Below are 16,694 nucleotides of genomic sequence, written 5' to 3'. Positions count from 1 at the left end.
ACTGGGAGGGCTGTTCAAATACAGGCTGCAGGTTCTGGGCCCTGCCTGCAAAGGCCCTACTCAGTAGGTGTGGAGTTGGGCCCAAGAAATGGCATTTCTAACAGATTCCTGGGTGATGCTGATGCTCCTGGCCCCCAGCCCACACTTGAGTGGGCCTGTTCTGCACCCCTGGACCCTTGCTGGTGTTCACCATCAGGTCATATTCACTGAAGGGGACAGAGGTGCGTTCCATCATGTGTGCTGTGCCTCTTCCTGTTTCCCAGGGGCTGCTGGTGTGGGTGGCTGGACCAGGGAGCACGCAGCTCTGCTTCTTTGTAGGGCTGCTTCTGCACCACCAGCCACCTCTCTCTGTACAGAGCCTTTTATAGCCAGTTGGAGGGGCCTTAGAACTCTTTTCATCTAACCATTGCAGAGATGAAAAAAGGACTAGTGCATTTCCCAAGCTCATTGGTGGCAGAATTCAGAACAGAGTTCATCTCCCAGTCCTGGGGCTCCTTTCCCCCAACCCCTGGGGCCCCTGTTCCACATGTTATTTTTGCTGTTGCCTTTCTTTCTCCCTTCTTCCCCCTCCACTCTCTGGGGGACAGCTAAGGATGCAAGCAGCGTGATTGGGCCTTGGGTATGTTGGCAGGTTGGGCCGCAGCAGTGTAGACAAGCGTCATTCTGTTCTCACACCCTGTGGCAGGCCCCGTCCTGATTACTTAGTGTTGCATCACCTTCTAGGCTGGTGGTTGCAGTGGAAGAGGCCTTCATCCACATTCAGCGTCTCCAGGCTGAGGAGCAGCAGAAAACCCCAGGGGAGGTAATGGACCCTAGGGAGGCCGCCCAGGCCATTTTCCCCTCCATGGCCAGGGCTCTCCAGAAGTACCTGCGCACCACCCGGCAGCAGAACTACCACAGCATGGAGAGCATCCTGCAGCACCTGGCCTTCTGCATCACCAACGGCATGACCCCCAAGGTGCGCAGCTCCGGGTGGGCTCTGCCACCGTCATCCTGGCTTGTCACTGAGCTTGGCCAGTTGAATTTTAGTGTGTTACTAGAAGTGATAAAATCGAAAGGCATCTCCAAAACTCAAGTAATAAGAATTAGTGATTCCCACTTATTTTATGTTATGTTAGTACAATTGTTTTTTTAAATGTGCCTTTCGAAGGCCTCTGGATTCTAACAGAGGAGAGAATTTCACTTGGAGACAGTATGGAATAGTGATTGGAGACAGTATGGAATAGTGATTAGGGGTGCATTTTGGACTCTGGAGCTGAACTGATTGATTCTAACCTGGCTCCTCCACCAACTAGATGCATAACCTTGGGCAGATGGCAATAGCTTTGTGCCTCAGTTTCCTAACCTGTTAATTGGTTAGGATAATACTAATAACTATCTCATTTGTATGTTTTGGGAACTGAAAGAGTTAATTCATGTGAAGTGCTTAAAACAGTACCTGTCATATGATGAGGATGGACTAAATAGCTCTTATTATTATTGGTAAAAAATAGAATGGCGTGAACCCAGGAGGCAGAGCTTGCAGTGAGCCAAGATCGCACCACTGCACTCCAGCCTGGGCGACAGAGCAAGACTCCGTCTAAAAAAAAAAAAAAATGCCATCAGGCATTTTGGGTGTTACAGAATTAGTTTTACTGAGTGGTCTTTTAGATTATGATATTTAGGACACTTTAAGGAGTGTTACAAGCAACAGCCATGTATCTAATAGAGAGTTGTGGCCGAGGAGGCAAACTAGAGTAAAGATATAGCAAATGACTTCTCTACAGAGAAGTGGGTTCAAATCCTGGCTCCACCACTTAATTGTTTTGTGACTGTGCACAAATTACTCTACCCTGTATTAGATATATGACTGTTTCCTGTAATATCCCTAAAAGTGTGCTAAACACTGTAATCTAAAAGACCATTCGGTAAAACTGACTCTGTGACACCCAAAATGCCTGACAAAGCCATAGCATTATTTTTACCAATAGTAATAATAGCAATTTAGTCTGGCCTCTTCATATGACAGGTGCTGTTTTAAGCACATCACATGAATTAACTCTTTCAGTTCCTCTACACTTGTTTGCTGTTTTATCAATGAGGATAATAATAATATCTCTCTGACAGGGTTGTTGTATAAGAATTACATTAAATATGGCAACAAGGCATGTAAATCGCATGGTAGAGAGTAGATGAGCTTGGCATGTGGTACACGTGTAACATTTGGTAGCTGTTTTTTATAAGGACGTCTGTTTATATGTTGCACTATGTGTGTATCCTGCTGGTTACATTGTCAACCAATAACTACCCTTAGGAAAGCAATGTAGAAATAGTAAGAAACCAAAAAGTTTTCTGTATTGAGTCACTAATCTCTCTCCTAGGAAAACTATTTAGTACAATCATATATACACATGAATATACACAAAGGTGGTGTTTTGCAAAACAATCTGTAATACCTCCACAATGGAAATAATTTAAAACATAACAGTGGCTTATAAATTATGGTGTGTCACCTGTTGAATCATGAAAGAATCTGTTAGAATAGTAAGTTACAAGAAATAGAATGCAGAAACATGTGAATACTGTGGTTGCAAATGAGGAAAATATGTCTGCAGGTATAAAATGATGGCTTCTACCATGTACAACCAAAACCGTTGTTTTTCTTTTTACAAGATTTTAGAAAGTTTCGTGATTGCTTTTTGTTTCATTTAAAAATTGTATACTTTTCTGAATTAAAAATAATAGCTGTTTTTGGTATAGAAATCCAAACATTAAAGAAAAGTATCATGCGGAAAATGAAGTTTTCAGCCCCTGCCCCAAAACAGTTTTTACTGATAAGGAGTTAGTATGTATTCTTTCAAATATATGTAGATGTTTTTTAAGCTGAAATGGGAAAACAGAAATGGGGTCATTGCTCTCTCTTTCTCTCTGTCTCTCTGTGTGTGTGTGTGTGTGTGTGTGTGTGTGTGTGTAAACCACAGGCACACGCCACCATGCCTGGCAGTTTTCGTATTTTTGTGTTTTTTTGGTAGAGACAGGGTTTCAACATGTTTCTCAGGCTAGTCTCGAACTCCTGAGCTCAAGCAATCTACCTGTCTCAGCCTCGCAAAGTGCTAGTATTACAGGCCACTGCCCCGGCCTATATATATAATTCATTAGATAGATAGATAGATAGATAGATAGCCTGTATATATCATTCATAGATAGATAGAGATTTACATACTACATCTCTATATAATGTATATTATCTTTCTCTATACATATGTAGAGAGATATAGATATATAAAACTTTGCTTTTTTTTCTTAAAGCTATCCCTTGGCTGTCTTTCCAAGTCAATACATACAGATCTTACTCATACAGACATAACTACAGATATAACTCATTTCTGGTAATAGCTATGTCTTATTCTACCAAATACCATGATTTATTCAACTGATTGTCTGTTGATGCACATTTGGATTAAGAGTTTTCATTAGTGAAAGCCAGGGGCTGGTTGTATTTGTTAATCAGATTTTATTGGCACATAGCCATGCCCTGTTATTTATGTATCACCTATGGCTGCTTTCACTCTGCACCAACAGAGCTGAGTAGTTGTGACAGAATATGGCTTGAAACGCTGAAAATATTTACATCTATGGAAAAATTTGCCAATCCCTGGTTTAAACAGCATTCTGGTGAATACTTTTTTACGTATGTATTTGTACAAGTATTTCTGAAGCCTAAGTTTCAAGTAGAGGAAAAGCCAGGTCAGAGTTGTAGATCCTACCAAATTGCCCTCCTAGGGGGCGTACTTTTGCATGCTTTGCCTCTAACATCTGAGATTTTTTATTTCCCACATACTCGGGAGCATTGGATGTTATTTTTTAAAATCATTGCCCATCTAACAGGAGGAAGTTAGTTTTTCATTCTTCTAATTTATATTTCTTCTTTTTTTTTTTTCTTTGAGATGGAGTCTCACTCTGTCACCCAGGCTGGAGTGCAGTGGTGCAATCTCGGCTCACTGCAAGCTCCGCCTCCCGGGTTCACACCATTCTCCTGCCTCAGCCTCCCGAGTAACTGGGACTACAGGCACCCGCCGCCACGCCCAGCTAATTTTTTTGTGTTTTTAGTAGAGACGGGGTTTCACCGTGTTAGCCAGGATGGTGTCAGTCTCCTGACCTCGTGATCTGCCTGCTTCAGCCTCCCAAACTGCTGGGATTACAGGCATGAGCCACTGCGCCCAGCCTATATTTCTTTAGTTAATAATGTGATAGAAAAATTTTTATATGTTAATTTTCCAATAATATTTATTCTATAAAATTATTGTTTTAGTTTCATTTATCTAATTGTTGAGTTATTTTCTTTTTCTTATGATTCATAAGAGCTGTATTTATATTAGAAGTGTGAGAGTATGCAAGGCCTTACTTTTCTGCCTTACAATAGACGCTGCACAGATGAAAAAAATATATACCTGACAGTAGCAGCAGGGTGTGAATAAAAGAGGATACCGGGCCGGGCACAGTGGCTCACACCTGTAATCCCAGCACTTTGAGAGGCCAAGGCAGGTCAATCACCTGAGGTCAGGAGTTCGAGACCAGCTTGGCCCACGTGGTGAAACTTTGTCTCTACTAAAAATACAAAAAAACAAAAAATTAGCCAGGCTTGGTGGCACATGCCTGTAATCCCAGCTACTCAGGAGGCGGAGGCAGGAGAATTGCTTGAAATGGGAGGCAGAGGTTGCAGTGAGCTGAGATCGTGCCATTGCACTCCAGTCTGGGTAACAAGAGCGAAACTCTGCCTCAAAAAAAAAAAAAAAAAGAGGATACTAGTTAAAAACTGTTCTTTGCCTGGTGTGGTGGCTCACGCCTGTAATCTCAACACTTTGGGAGGCCAGGCAGGCAGATCACTAATGGTCAGGAGTTCAAGACCAGCCTGGCCAACATGGTGAAACCCCATCTCTACAAAAAATACAAAAATTAGCCGGGTGTGGTGACACATGCCTGTAATCCCAGCTACTTAGGAGGCTGAGGCAAAAGAATCACTTGAACCGGGGAGGCGGAGCTTGCAGTGAGCCGAAATTCTGCCACGGCACTCCAGCCTGGGCAACAGAGTGAGACTCCGTCTCAACAAAACAAAATCTGTTCTTGACTCTGTCTGGGACCTGATTGATATATCCCAGTATGTTTCTATCTGTATTACTGGCTCATTTCATTCTTCCTTCCTCTTATGGCTAAATCAGTGTATTTATTTGATTTGATTCGCATGCTGTCAAACTCGTAGTATGTGCTAGGCACATTGGAAATTCAAATTAAAAAAACAAAACATACTTCTGCCCTTCAGGAGAGTGAAGTGTAGTGTGGGGAGCAGACATGCAAGTCAGCAATCACTTTGAAAGTAAAGGGTCACACGAGAGTGAGTGATTACAGGAGCCTGGAGGAGGACATGTTAATCTGCCTGAGAGGTTCAAGAGAGGAGGCTTAAGAAGATTTGAAGGGCAGGGAAGAATGAGCTGAATGACAGTGTTTAGCTGGAGGAACAGCACATGTATCAGAACTCCATCAAGCCAGGTGCCACTGGAGCAGAGAACTCAGGAGAGGGAAGGAGGCATCAGGCCTGGGCATCCCCTGGACTGGCCGTGTGCACACTTAGCCCAACATGGAATAACCCTTGCTTGCTTACCATGCCAGGCATTGCTGTGAGTGCTTTTTGAGAGCTAACACTTTCATCCTCACGGCAGCCCTGTGACTTAGGTAGTGTCACTGCGTCCACTAACAGAGAGTGTAAATGACTTGTGCAGAATCACTGCCAGTAAATGGTAGAGCATGTGTTCTTGTTCATGCAAGTATATTCAGCTCGTATTTCCTGACTGCTCCTTTGGGCCCGACACAGCCCTGGCCCTGAGAAACTTTTGGTTCAGGAGGAGGAAGACATGGAGAAACACATCCCGTAGGACAATACCCTAGGAATGGAGTGATGCAGCCATGACGGCTTCCAGCCAGACACTGACACCAGCCACCCCATTTTCCCTCCCCTCTGTGGGTACCACTATTCTTGCCCTTGGTGGATAGTAGGTAAAGGGGAGTGAGGAAGTCCAAGAAGTCTTCCCTCCCCAGTAATGACTCAGTTGTGAGGGTCTGATGGGAATTGAGTGTGATGAGCTGGGCTCTGGTCGAAGCTGGTTTATTTGGAAAAAGTTCTTCATAGATGTGAGAGTGGATCGCCGCCTGGCAGGACTGCCCTTAAAACAGGCTGTTTCTTCCCTAATGGCCTTTCTCCTCTGCTTCCAGGCCTTCCTAGAACGGTACCTCAGCGCAGGCCCCACCCTGCAATATGACAAGGACCGCTGGCTCTCTACACAGTGGAGGCTTGTCAGTGACGAGGCTGTGACTAATGGATTACGGGATGGAATTGTGTTCGTCCTTAAGTGCTTGGACTTCAGCCTCGTAGTCAATGTGAAGAAAATTCCATTCATCATACTCTCTGAAGAGTTCATAGACCCCAAATCTCACAAATTTGTCCTTCGCTTACAGTCTGAGACATCAGTTTGAAAGTTCTATATTTGTGGCTTTATTAAAAAGAAAAGAAAAATATATAGAGAGATATATATCTATGCCAGAGGGGTGTCTTTTTAATAAATTCTTCATTGCTGACTGAAACTGGCAGATGATTGACCAGTATCCTTTGACCATCTGCACTTTATTTGGAAGGAAGCAGGGGCTGTCCACCCTGAAAAAGAGTGACTGATGACATCTGACTTTTGTCGATGGGACTTCTCAAGAAGCCATTCCCTGGAGCTTCTGTTACAGCTGTAAACCAAAGTGGAGCTGGTGCTTCTTGGGAGCCTTGCCTTACAACAACTAGTTCCTGCCTTTCGTCCAGTACCAAGTCCCCCGTTGCTTCTGGTCAGCCCACTTGTAGACTTCCAGGGGACACATCTTTATTCTGTTTCAGGAAACCAGTCACGACACATCCACATATGTATTTGTGTATGTTAATGTCCAGTATCACATCACCCACGAAAGTCGTGGGCAGTTCAGGAGATACCTGCCTCCGTCTTTGTTCTTTGTTGCCTTAGGTTCTTCAGAGAAAGATCACAACAAAAAATGTGCACTGTCGTTTACAGCTATTAAGTGATTTGATTTTGTTTTTTTCCCAAAGAGAAAACCTACCTGCCCTGTTTCTGATCCCATCCCTCTGCTGGCTTGCAGGTAGCCCTTTCCCAGCCCTGCAGCTGCCCACCTGGCCTCCATGCCATCCTGCCCCCACCTGGCTGGCAGCCGTGGCTCTCCATGTGTGCCCTCCGGCTCTGTGTGAAGCCTCAAGTCAGTCCCAGCATTGTTTCCATAGGGAAGTGTGGGGTGCCCAGCAGGTAAAGCATAGGGAGAGAAGGCAGTGGGAATGTCCCCTTTAGGCTGCAGCAGGAGCCCCACACTGCCCAGTTTTCCTCCCCACTGCTCTACACCAACCAGGGGAGACTAACACTGTGACACTGGGATTGGCAGGTGCAACTTGGAGCCACTTAATTTCCTGGGGACATAAGTTCTTCCCAAGCTTATAGCAAGCTGCCCTGCCAAGGGAGACCAAACCATGCCAACCACACTGGCAACTGCTGCTGTCCAGTCCCTGGGTTTTCTGACCACCGTCACTGTGCAACTCATCGCCTCTGCCACGTAGGACCAGGAAAGAGGCTGGTTTTGCTCCCACTCTTAGTTGCTGATAAAGTGGGGAGAAGGAAAATGGACACTCTACAGAGTTTGGGGAAGGGAGAGTAGGGAGCCCATCTTCTTGTCCAGAAAGATTCATCTGTGGTCTGTCTGTTAAACACAGCTGATTTCAGTGGGCTTTCCCCTGGCCCTGGGGGAGCAGACACTGACTGGGTTGTGGGCAGAGGATCCATCCTGGCAGAGCCCTGCTGCAGGGGAGCTCCTTCAGGAGCCCCATTCGGACCTCTTGCACTGGGCTGCCTTTGCCTCCATTTGCCTTCCTGTATCTGCAACAAGCCTTTTAAAAGTGTTCAGTCTTGCTTTTCAGTATTTCGGGTAATCAGCCACCTTGCTGTAGTACAGGATGACATTGTCGAATGCTCTTTGTATGTGTGCACACCCCCTTACTCCCTTACTGCTTTGTGCACTCCACAAGTGGTACAGTATTTTGTGTCATTGTAAAAATCAAAATTGGCTTTGGATCTTTGTAATACACCTGTACCTGAAAAAGTAAACAACATTCTTCAATTACCAGCCTTCAGCTTGAAAAGACATGCTGGAGAAGAAGGAAGGGGGAACCCATAGGTGTGTCATGGAGCCAAGATGTACTATTCAACTATGTGGTTCTGTTTATAAAAAACACATACCATGGAACCATGGTGCTTTTGTTCTTAGTTTTTGCTGTTAGATCCCTTCAAACTGGAAGTTCCTTACAATATCTTTCTCAGGAAATATTTTTGGGAGATGGGGTAAGAGATGGCAAGTGTGAGACGGGCTGTGTCAGAGGTTGCTATGTCATGGATACAGTGCAGTTCCAAGTGCCACAAGTGTATATACATATAGTTAATAATGACACTGTTCATCACCATTCTAAAATACTGTTCTTCCAACCCTATCTTAAATGACCAGTCCAGAAGGAGTTAAGCTGGATTCATTTGCTCTGGCATGTGCATTCCCAGCAGGGTGAAGAAAGGTTTAAATTAAAGAATTTATTTTCTCTCTCCCCCTTCCTCTTTCTCCCAGTCTTTGCATAGGAGAATGTCAGACATTCAGAAATTACTGCTTCTGTTTTAAATTGAGTATTGATTTTTTTATATTGACTTTGTATTGAGTTCTTTTTGAAAGAATAACAAAATAAAATGCAGGATCTTTGTAAAGCCTTTGCACTTTCAACCTCTTTATAGCTTGAGTTACTGTTGCAGTGGGAACAATGTAAATGACATTTAAAAGATTTAAGGTTGCAGAACGCTGCATCCCACAATTGAACACAATGCATTTTTATTTCAATTCTTGGAACTGGTAGGCTATTCTTTTTAAAAGGGGGTAAACTTTGCCCTAAGGCTGGTAGAACATATGTTCACATTATAGTAGACAGGATTTCATTTGCCTTAAATGTTTATATTTTTTTTTATAATTTTCAACCTACGTTATTAAAATTAGAGCATTGAGTGTTAAAGAACTGAATGAGGAGTCTATGTCTGAGATTGCTCTCTTCCCTGGTGATGTTTTAACTGGTAGATAATTTGTTCTTAAATGTTTACTTTTGAAGATAGGACAATTTTTATAGTCCATGAACTGAATGTTAAAAAGTTCTGTATGCATTCTCAGAGAGGATTTTAAAGCTATATAGTTCATCCATCCTTTGCATTATCAAAATGTTAAGTCAAATGTATAATACTTTGGCTAAAATTCATAAAGTAAGCCCTAGAGAAAATACTTGACCACCAAATTTTTGCCCAACTATCATCACCTCCCTTCCCCCACCCCAGCCTCTGTTCTTGCCTTTTGACATCTACATAGAAGACAAGTTCTTTATAGCAAATGGTAAGAGGCAGGTGACCTGGTGTGTTTGCCGTGTTATAGTTCATTGCCTGGGGCTTGAGACTCCTTTTTTAATGGAGAGACTGGCTGTGCAGGTGTGTTTTGGATAGGGATAAAGTGCTCACCCCTCCCCTCTCTACAGTAGTTGGTGGTAGATTTCTCTCTCATTTTTCCTCTCATAATCACTTTCGAATGCATGTATTTACCTAAGGGCTGTAGCTCTGTGGGATGCTAGCAGCATATTGGACTGACAGAAATTGATTACCTTGCCACTCCAACCTACGTACTGAATGGGTGTTCCAGCCACTCAGTGAAACCAACAAAAGTGAGTCCTTGGTTTACCTTCCAATATGGGTCCTGCTGTGTGAGTATCCCTAAGTGGGGATACATATTTGTTTGTGTGTTTTTATTTCCATATATGTGAGCATTTCTCTGAGTGTATTACCAGACGGATAGCACATTTATATGTCAGACATCTTAACATCTGTGTTATCTGTAGCAGGTGTGTAGCTCAGCAGATACGTGTGAATGTGTACATAGCTGAGTGTGTGAGGGTGTCTGTGTTTCTGCAGTCCCTTGTGTTTGAGAAATTACTTAATAACCCTGTGTTCTGGGAGGTCGCTCTAAACCAGTGACTTTTCCCTCCCCTGCTTTATTCCTTTCCCTCACTGACACTGGCTTCTCCCCCTAGAGTAAATGGCTTTAGCACAGCACTGTCTTCTGGGGAGCCTGCTGCCCTGCAGGCAAGTCCATTAAACTCTTTCTTGCTTTAGGACTCTGAAAACAGCAAGAAACAAACAAACAAAGGTCAAGCTCTAAGAAAATTACTGCACAAACTTCACTACTCTGGAAGCCTTACTAGATATTTCTTAAGGTAACTTAAAAATTGGGCTTTATTTTTAAAAAGTGATAGGTTACTTAAAGTAGCACAGAAATGTTAGCATATTTATTTAAATAGTCCTGGAGCAGAGACCCTGCGATTGTAAAGTGATTTAAGTATTTCTGGATAGTGTTTGTGATTTATGGATTTGTTACCAAAAAACAAAAAAATCACTACTGTGAATTTACTACTATGTAACCTTGTGGTCATATTTCATTATAAATAAAATAAGAATTGCTCTTCTGCCCACCGTTCTTGATTGGTATTCAGTGCAGTAGCAAAATGAGATAGTTTAGACACTGTTGAAATAACTGCATTGAGCTTTAACCAAGTGTATGCTCAGAAAATTCAGTTTTGGATCACATTTTGACAAAACATGTTTTGGTCAAAGAAAGGAAAGGCTACTAACACATTTATCAGGTATTGTATGTCACAGTCCATGTTCCACCCAGCCTTGTTATCCCCACATTCTTTCAAGATAGGAGTCATCTTGGTTTTTCAGGTGAAAAAAGGAAGGTCAGAGAGGAAGGGGCTTGTCCAAGGTCTCATGGCTGGTTAACAGAATTTCAAACTAGTTGTTTGATTCTAACCCCTCAGTCCACTGTACCTTGAAGTATGGTCTAAATAATTTGGCGCTTCTGGATGTTGAGGAAGGACCTAGAGACACATCCTTGAACTAGAACCTGGGGTGAGAGTTCATTGGGAGGCAGGATCTCTTCTTTCACTTTGGATTTACACCTTGTCCCTTGGAAGGCTTCTCCACTATGCTAGCAAATATCTTAGGATATTTCATAGAAAGAACTTGAGAATCCCTTCTGGAAAACCCAGCCCTGCCAGTGTTAACACCTGCTGCAAGACAGGGATGCTGTTGTTCTGGCAGCCCCCCTTTGCTTTTGCCTGGCCCCACCTGCTCCCACTCTGCTGGCTTGGGCAAGATGCGTGCCTTGGGCCTTGGGTGCAGGGAGGCAGGCAGGGGCTTGACCTGGCCTCTCTCTGGTGCCATGGCAACATTATGCCCCAAACTTCTTCCCTGGTTGGAGTGAGAGGGGCTGTCCACAGTCCCATCCTGTGGGGATCTCGAGCCGGAGTCCCTGGCCTGGCCTCCTTGACGTAGGTGTTCTCAGCAAGAAGTTTGCATCCCACCATTTTTCCCACACTTGCCCCCAAGACTTTTGACAGAGCAGACGTAAAACAGGACTAGGAAAACCATTTTTCTCTATTCCCATATGTAGTAAGTTTTGATTCAGTTGTGCATAAACCATAGTTTTCTGCCCTGCTGTTTGCTTTCAATGGAAGACAGTAAAGGGAAGATGGTGCTCACGTCTCTCCATGTGACATCTCATTAGGAATTAAGATGGATGGATTAGAAATGTAAAACTTCAGAATAAAATTAAATTTTAGGGCTCTATAATCATGTTTTCCCAGGTCCTGTGCCGTTTCTACGTAGATAACCCAATTTGTTTTGTCTATGAAATAAGTCTCTTTAGTGGGTTGTTTTAGAGTCTCTCCAACAAAAGAACAGATTCCTTAAGCCAGGTGCAGCACTGTGAAAAGTTTCTTTCAATATGGCACCAAGACTCTACCATTTATGTCTCTCTCAGCTTACAAACATCAGCGTTTTGTCCTTGTCATAGTGGAAGAAAGACCCTTATTTTAAGCTTTGGGGACAAAGGTGACAAACCCCAGGCTTTTATCTTAAAAGTGTCTTTGGCACTTCTTTTGGCACTGAAATGGTATTTGGATAACATTATTTGAATGTACAGTTGTTTGGTTTTGTATGTGCTTATTTTTATCTGAGCTTTCACTTGTGGACATGGCCTTTTGTTGTGAAGTTGCTCATCATTTAGGAGTGTTTAATTCTAAAAAGCCTTCAGCCTAAGAAAGCTTCATCTGTGGGGACCGGAGACTGTTGCTCAGGGAGTTAGTGATGGGACTTGGGCATCTGATCTACAGGTGACAAGTTTAGTTCAACTCAAGTTGTAGGGAATTTAGACAGTTGCACATCACCGCCGTTCTAGGGGCCTTGTAGAAAGACACGACAGTTGTTTTTTATTTACCAGCACCTCTCAGTTATAGAGGTAATGGAACATTCGCTTACTTTTCATCATTCTTTAAAAAGGGAGCATACAAAAATCTAAACTTTGGCAATAATTTATTTTTATAATAGTTTACGGTAGGCTTTAATTAAATGGCGAACTCCTCTGGGACCCCTAAGTTATGGCATGATTAACCAAATTTGATTTCCAACAGTCATTTATGGCCGTAACTATTGCATAGAGTGCAGGATGCCAGCAAAGATGAGGGTGGGGGCGGATACTGGCTCAGTGATTTAACTCACGTTATAGATGACCCCTTCCTCAACAGAAATGCTACTGAGAGAACCAGAGAGGCCTGGGCCAGGCAGGTCTTATTTGAGAGGAGATTATTTGATAATTGCTTTGGTTAGAAGGACTTTACATTTCCTGATTTCAAGTCCAGCACCAATTTAGAAAGTTCAGAGATGAAACCACCTGTCTTTACCTGACAGAGTCATAACTGTTTGTGTAAAAATGTGGTCAGGGACCTTTTTTGTTCTTTCTGATTAGCTAATACTGTACATTGTAACCAGGAGGGGCAGTTTTGCCAACCAGCCTCTGCTCACAGTCACCATATGTGTATGACAAGGCCTGAGTGAGTTCCTGCATAAACTGGGTAGTGGGCTCTTTTGACACATTTGCAAGCATGTAAATGAATGAATGACACTACCAGAAACCATCTGTGCAGGTCCATTTACTTACATTCATAAGGTTTATGCTATGAAACTTCTTCTCATTGTGATGTCAGTAACAGAGTTAGTGTCTCTGATGGAATAGTGTACCTGTCACCCAAGTTATTTTGTTCCTTTTTGGGTCCTCCAGTATAATCCCCCCCTCATCCCAATTAACTGTAAAATGTTTTACACACCACACTTTTTATACTGTAAACTTGGAAAATAAATTGAAATATCAAATCGTATCTTGTTTCTTTTCTTCATGTGATTATTTCAATCTAAAAAGTTGCTTACTTTTTCAGGGACATGTTTCACTCTTGCATAATTTTGAGACCTTCAGAATTTCAAGACAACCTGTCATATTTCTATAAAAACGAAGACAATTGTGATGGATTGGGAAAGTAGAATTACCATTGTAACAAAAACTACTGGTTGTCAATCATTTTACAGTGAAGAAAATGTTTTGAATAGATAACTAAAAATGAAATCCTCAGGCTCTAAAACATGGAGATGAAACAGATCTTTTGAGTAAACCAGCAAGTGGAAAGGTATTTGAGTCAAATAAGAAGAGAGAAAAGTAACAGACCTTCAGTTGATGTGGGAGGTGAATATTGGATTATTTTTCTGAGTGGCTTGGGAATTCAAGTTAAATTATCAACTGAGTTTAGATAGGTCTATTTAAAGGAAATTTGATTATTTGCAAAGAAATATGAAGCCTGTTTTCTGCTAAACTCAGCAGTAGAATTTTGACAGCACACAATCAAATTCTTAGCTACTGCATGGACAGAAATTAGAGAAAGCAATTGACTCGAAGATACTCATTGGTTAGATTATTGATAAGCTGTTTCTTTGGGCCATTAAGCAAAATGTATACAATTTATATCTGCATAAGTAAACCCTGCTAATACACTTTGTGCTATCATTTGGATATTTGTTCCCACCAAATCCCATGTTGAAATTTAATCCCCAGTGTGGCAGTGTTGAGAGGTAGGGTCTAAAGGGAGTGATTTAAGAACTTGAGAACTTGGGTCATGGGATGGATCCTTCATGAATAGATGAATGCCCTCTCTGGAGGAAGTGGGGTGTGAGTGGGTACTTGCTCTGGTAGTTCCCTGGAGAGCTGGTTGTTAGAAAGAGGCTGGCACCTCCTCTCTCTCATGCTTCCTCTCTCACCATGTGATCTCTGCACACACTGGTTTTCCTTTACCTTCTGCCATGAATGGAAGCAGCCAAGGCTTTCACCTAATGCCCAGTCTTGCAGCCAGCAGAATTGTGAGTGAAATAAATATTTTTTCTTCATAAATAACCCACTCTTAGTTATTCCTTCATATCAATAAAAACAGACTAAGACACTTTGTAAGCTCTGTTACCCAATAGTGCTGGGGAATTATAGGTATTCTGGTTAATCAATTATTCATCCACCAACTCAGTAAATGAGTATCTACTTTGTGATGGGCAAAGCGCTAAGTGCTAGGGATTCTAAGATAAATTCCTTGCCTCTAAGGAGCCTGCAATTTAGTGAAAGGACAGACATGCAAATATATGTTATACCTTAAATGATGAGTGACATGATCCAGGGATGCACAAAGCACAGGGGGGAAAAGGCACCTTCAGGTCACCTAGACAATTGGATAAATGGTGCTATCACCCACCCAAACTAGGACTCCATGAAGAGGAGAAGATGTTTAGGGGAGAAGGCAATGAGTTCAGGTTTTGTTGTGTTGAGTCTGAAGTGCTTGTACAACAGCAAGTCAAGATGTCCAGAGGCAGTTGAATGAATGTGTCTAAAAATAAGGCAAGGAGTCAAGGTTAGAGACTCATATTTGGAGGTAATTAGCACATGGATAGTATTGATGGGCATGATGACATCATTTTGGAAGAGTATGTAGAGTTGAGATGCTGTGAAACACCATCATTTAAAGAGCAGGAAGAGGAAGAGGGGCTAGAAAGGAAAATAGAGAAGAAATAAGGAGGTAGGACTGGAGCCAGATGAGAATGAGCAGAGTCAGAAAAATCAAGATAGGATTTTTGACATTGTCTGAATATTTTCAAAATATGAGTTTAATGACAGAATTAGTTAGCTAGTATTCCACAAAAAGTATTGCTCTATTTTCAAAAACTTTGCAGTGTCTTAAACATGTGCTAAAAGATTGAGAAAATAAATTAGAAAATTATACTGCACACTTAACACTAAACTACCAAGCACAATGTAACTTTTAGACAGCTCAGAAGGCACTTTGGGATTTTTTTTTTTCAGTGCCTCAGGGCATCAGTATGAACTCCACTTATTGTTGCCCTGGCCAACTGTGGGAGTACTGATAACTGGAGAGTTAATTGACTGCTGGATAAAGCAATCTTTAATCTAAATGGGAAGGCTCACTAGCAGCTACAGAGAAGGGGTATTCAGATCCCAGCTTAGGCTAGGAAGCCAGCTGACCCAATCAGAGACATGAACCCATCAGAAAAATGTAAAACCTTTCAGCTTTCTAGTTTTCCCCCACCCTCCACTCCTGCTGATGAATATGTGAGACTTGCCAACTAGAGGGAAGTTTAGAGAGCAAATCAACCTCCCATCCCAGTTTCCTAATATACTAGAAATGATGGTGACACCTGTATACATTTCAAGGCCTCTCCATAGCCATCCAAAGGCTTGAATATCCAAGTTCATAATGATATGAATGACCATCACTTGAAATAAGTTTAACAGAACCATGAGAATGTGATTTATAAGTTTGCTTCCAAGGCTGAGCCTTCTCTAAGAAGGATCATCTTGGCTAGAGGAGGGATCCCAACTGATGTTCGAGGTATGGAGGGAGCTAAATCATTAATCATGTGTCTTCCCTGGGCTCTGATTAAAAGGTCACTCTATACCTGTGAGTTAGAAAGCTGTCAATTCTGTTACTGTCATAATCAAAGACAAATAAACTTGTGTTAGGGGATTGTTCACCCCAGACTGCCATGTTGAGGCACTGCCATGACCCTTGATGGTCCAGCAAAGAACAAGATCTGTTCCATGACAGTCAAGACAGTCAACATGGGAATAATTTTCCTCCTGTCCCTGCTAAGTGGGATTGCTGCATTTGAAAAGGCATTTGCTGAATGATACTGCTCCTGATGCAAAGGGAGTGGGAAAAGTGAAAGGAGCTGGCTGGGTGTGGGGCAGAATTGCTTGCTGCCACCTTGTGCTGTCTGTATGGTAGTGGGTAGCTGTGATTTTGTTTTCATCAGAATTGTTTGGAGTTGGACTACTCATCATCATCATCATCATCATCACTGTCATCATTATCCTCTTCATCAGAATTATCATCATCATCATCCTCATCATCATCATCTTCAGTGTTTATCTTTCCAGAAAGCACATCCTCAATCCAGTCCTCCAGCTCCTCAGCAGTTGGAAGATCATCATCATCTGGAATCTCCATCCAGACACTGTCAGCCTGCAGTGAGGGACAAAATGAATGCGTGAGTAAATGCATGAAGGCTGAACCAGACCAGGGATAGCCGTGCTGAATAGCTATGCTGAGTGCCCCCCCGACTCTCTTACACTTATTAGAAATGTGCACATTGTTAAATGGAAATGCC

The 16,694-nt window shown here is 42.5% G+C and overlaps 2 protein-coding genes across 2 annotated transcripts in view; one reads left to right on the top strand and one right to left on the bottom strand.

Moving 5' to 3' along the window:
* Positions 1-13,357, top strand: part of VANGL1 (VANGL planar cell polarity protein 1) — a 55,988-nt gene extending 42,631 nt beyond the window's left edge. Inside the window, exons 7-8 of the mRNA XM_054442287.2 lie at positions 724-958; positions 6,247-13,357. Coding sequence (XP_054298262.1) covers positions 724-958; positions 6,247-6,507 — 496 coding nt within the window. The 3' untranslated portion in view covers positions 6,508-13,357. The remainder of the gene's footprint in view (positions 1-723; positions 959-6,246) is intronic.
* A 1,784-nt stretch (positions 13,358-15,141) lies between these two features.
* Positions 15,142-16,694, bottom strand: part of CASQ2 (calsequestrin 2) — a 68,891-nt gene continuing 67,338 nt past the window's right edge. Inside the window, exon 11 of the mRNA XM_054442276.1 lies at positions 15,142-16,549. Coding sequence (XP_054298251.1) covers positions 16,358-16,549 — 192 coding nt within the window. The 3' untranslated portion in view covers positions 15,142-16,357. The remainder of the gene's footprint in view (positions 16,550-16,694) is intronic.

Source organism: Pongo pygmaeus, chromosome 1 (genome assembly GCF_028885625.2).
Source record: "Pongo pygmaeus isolate AG05252 chromosome 1, NHGRI_mPonPyg2-v2.0_pri, whole genome shotgun sequence".
Classification (NCBI taxonomy): domain Eukaryota; kingdom Metazoa; phylum Chordata; class Mammalia; order Primates; family Hominidae; genus Pongo; species Pongo pygmaeus.
This window is presented reverse-complemented; position numbering and strand designations above follow the sequence as displayed.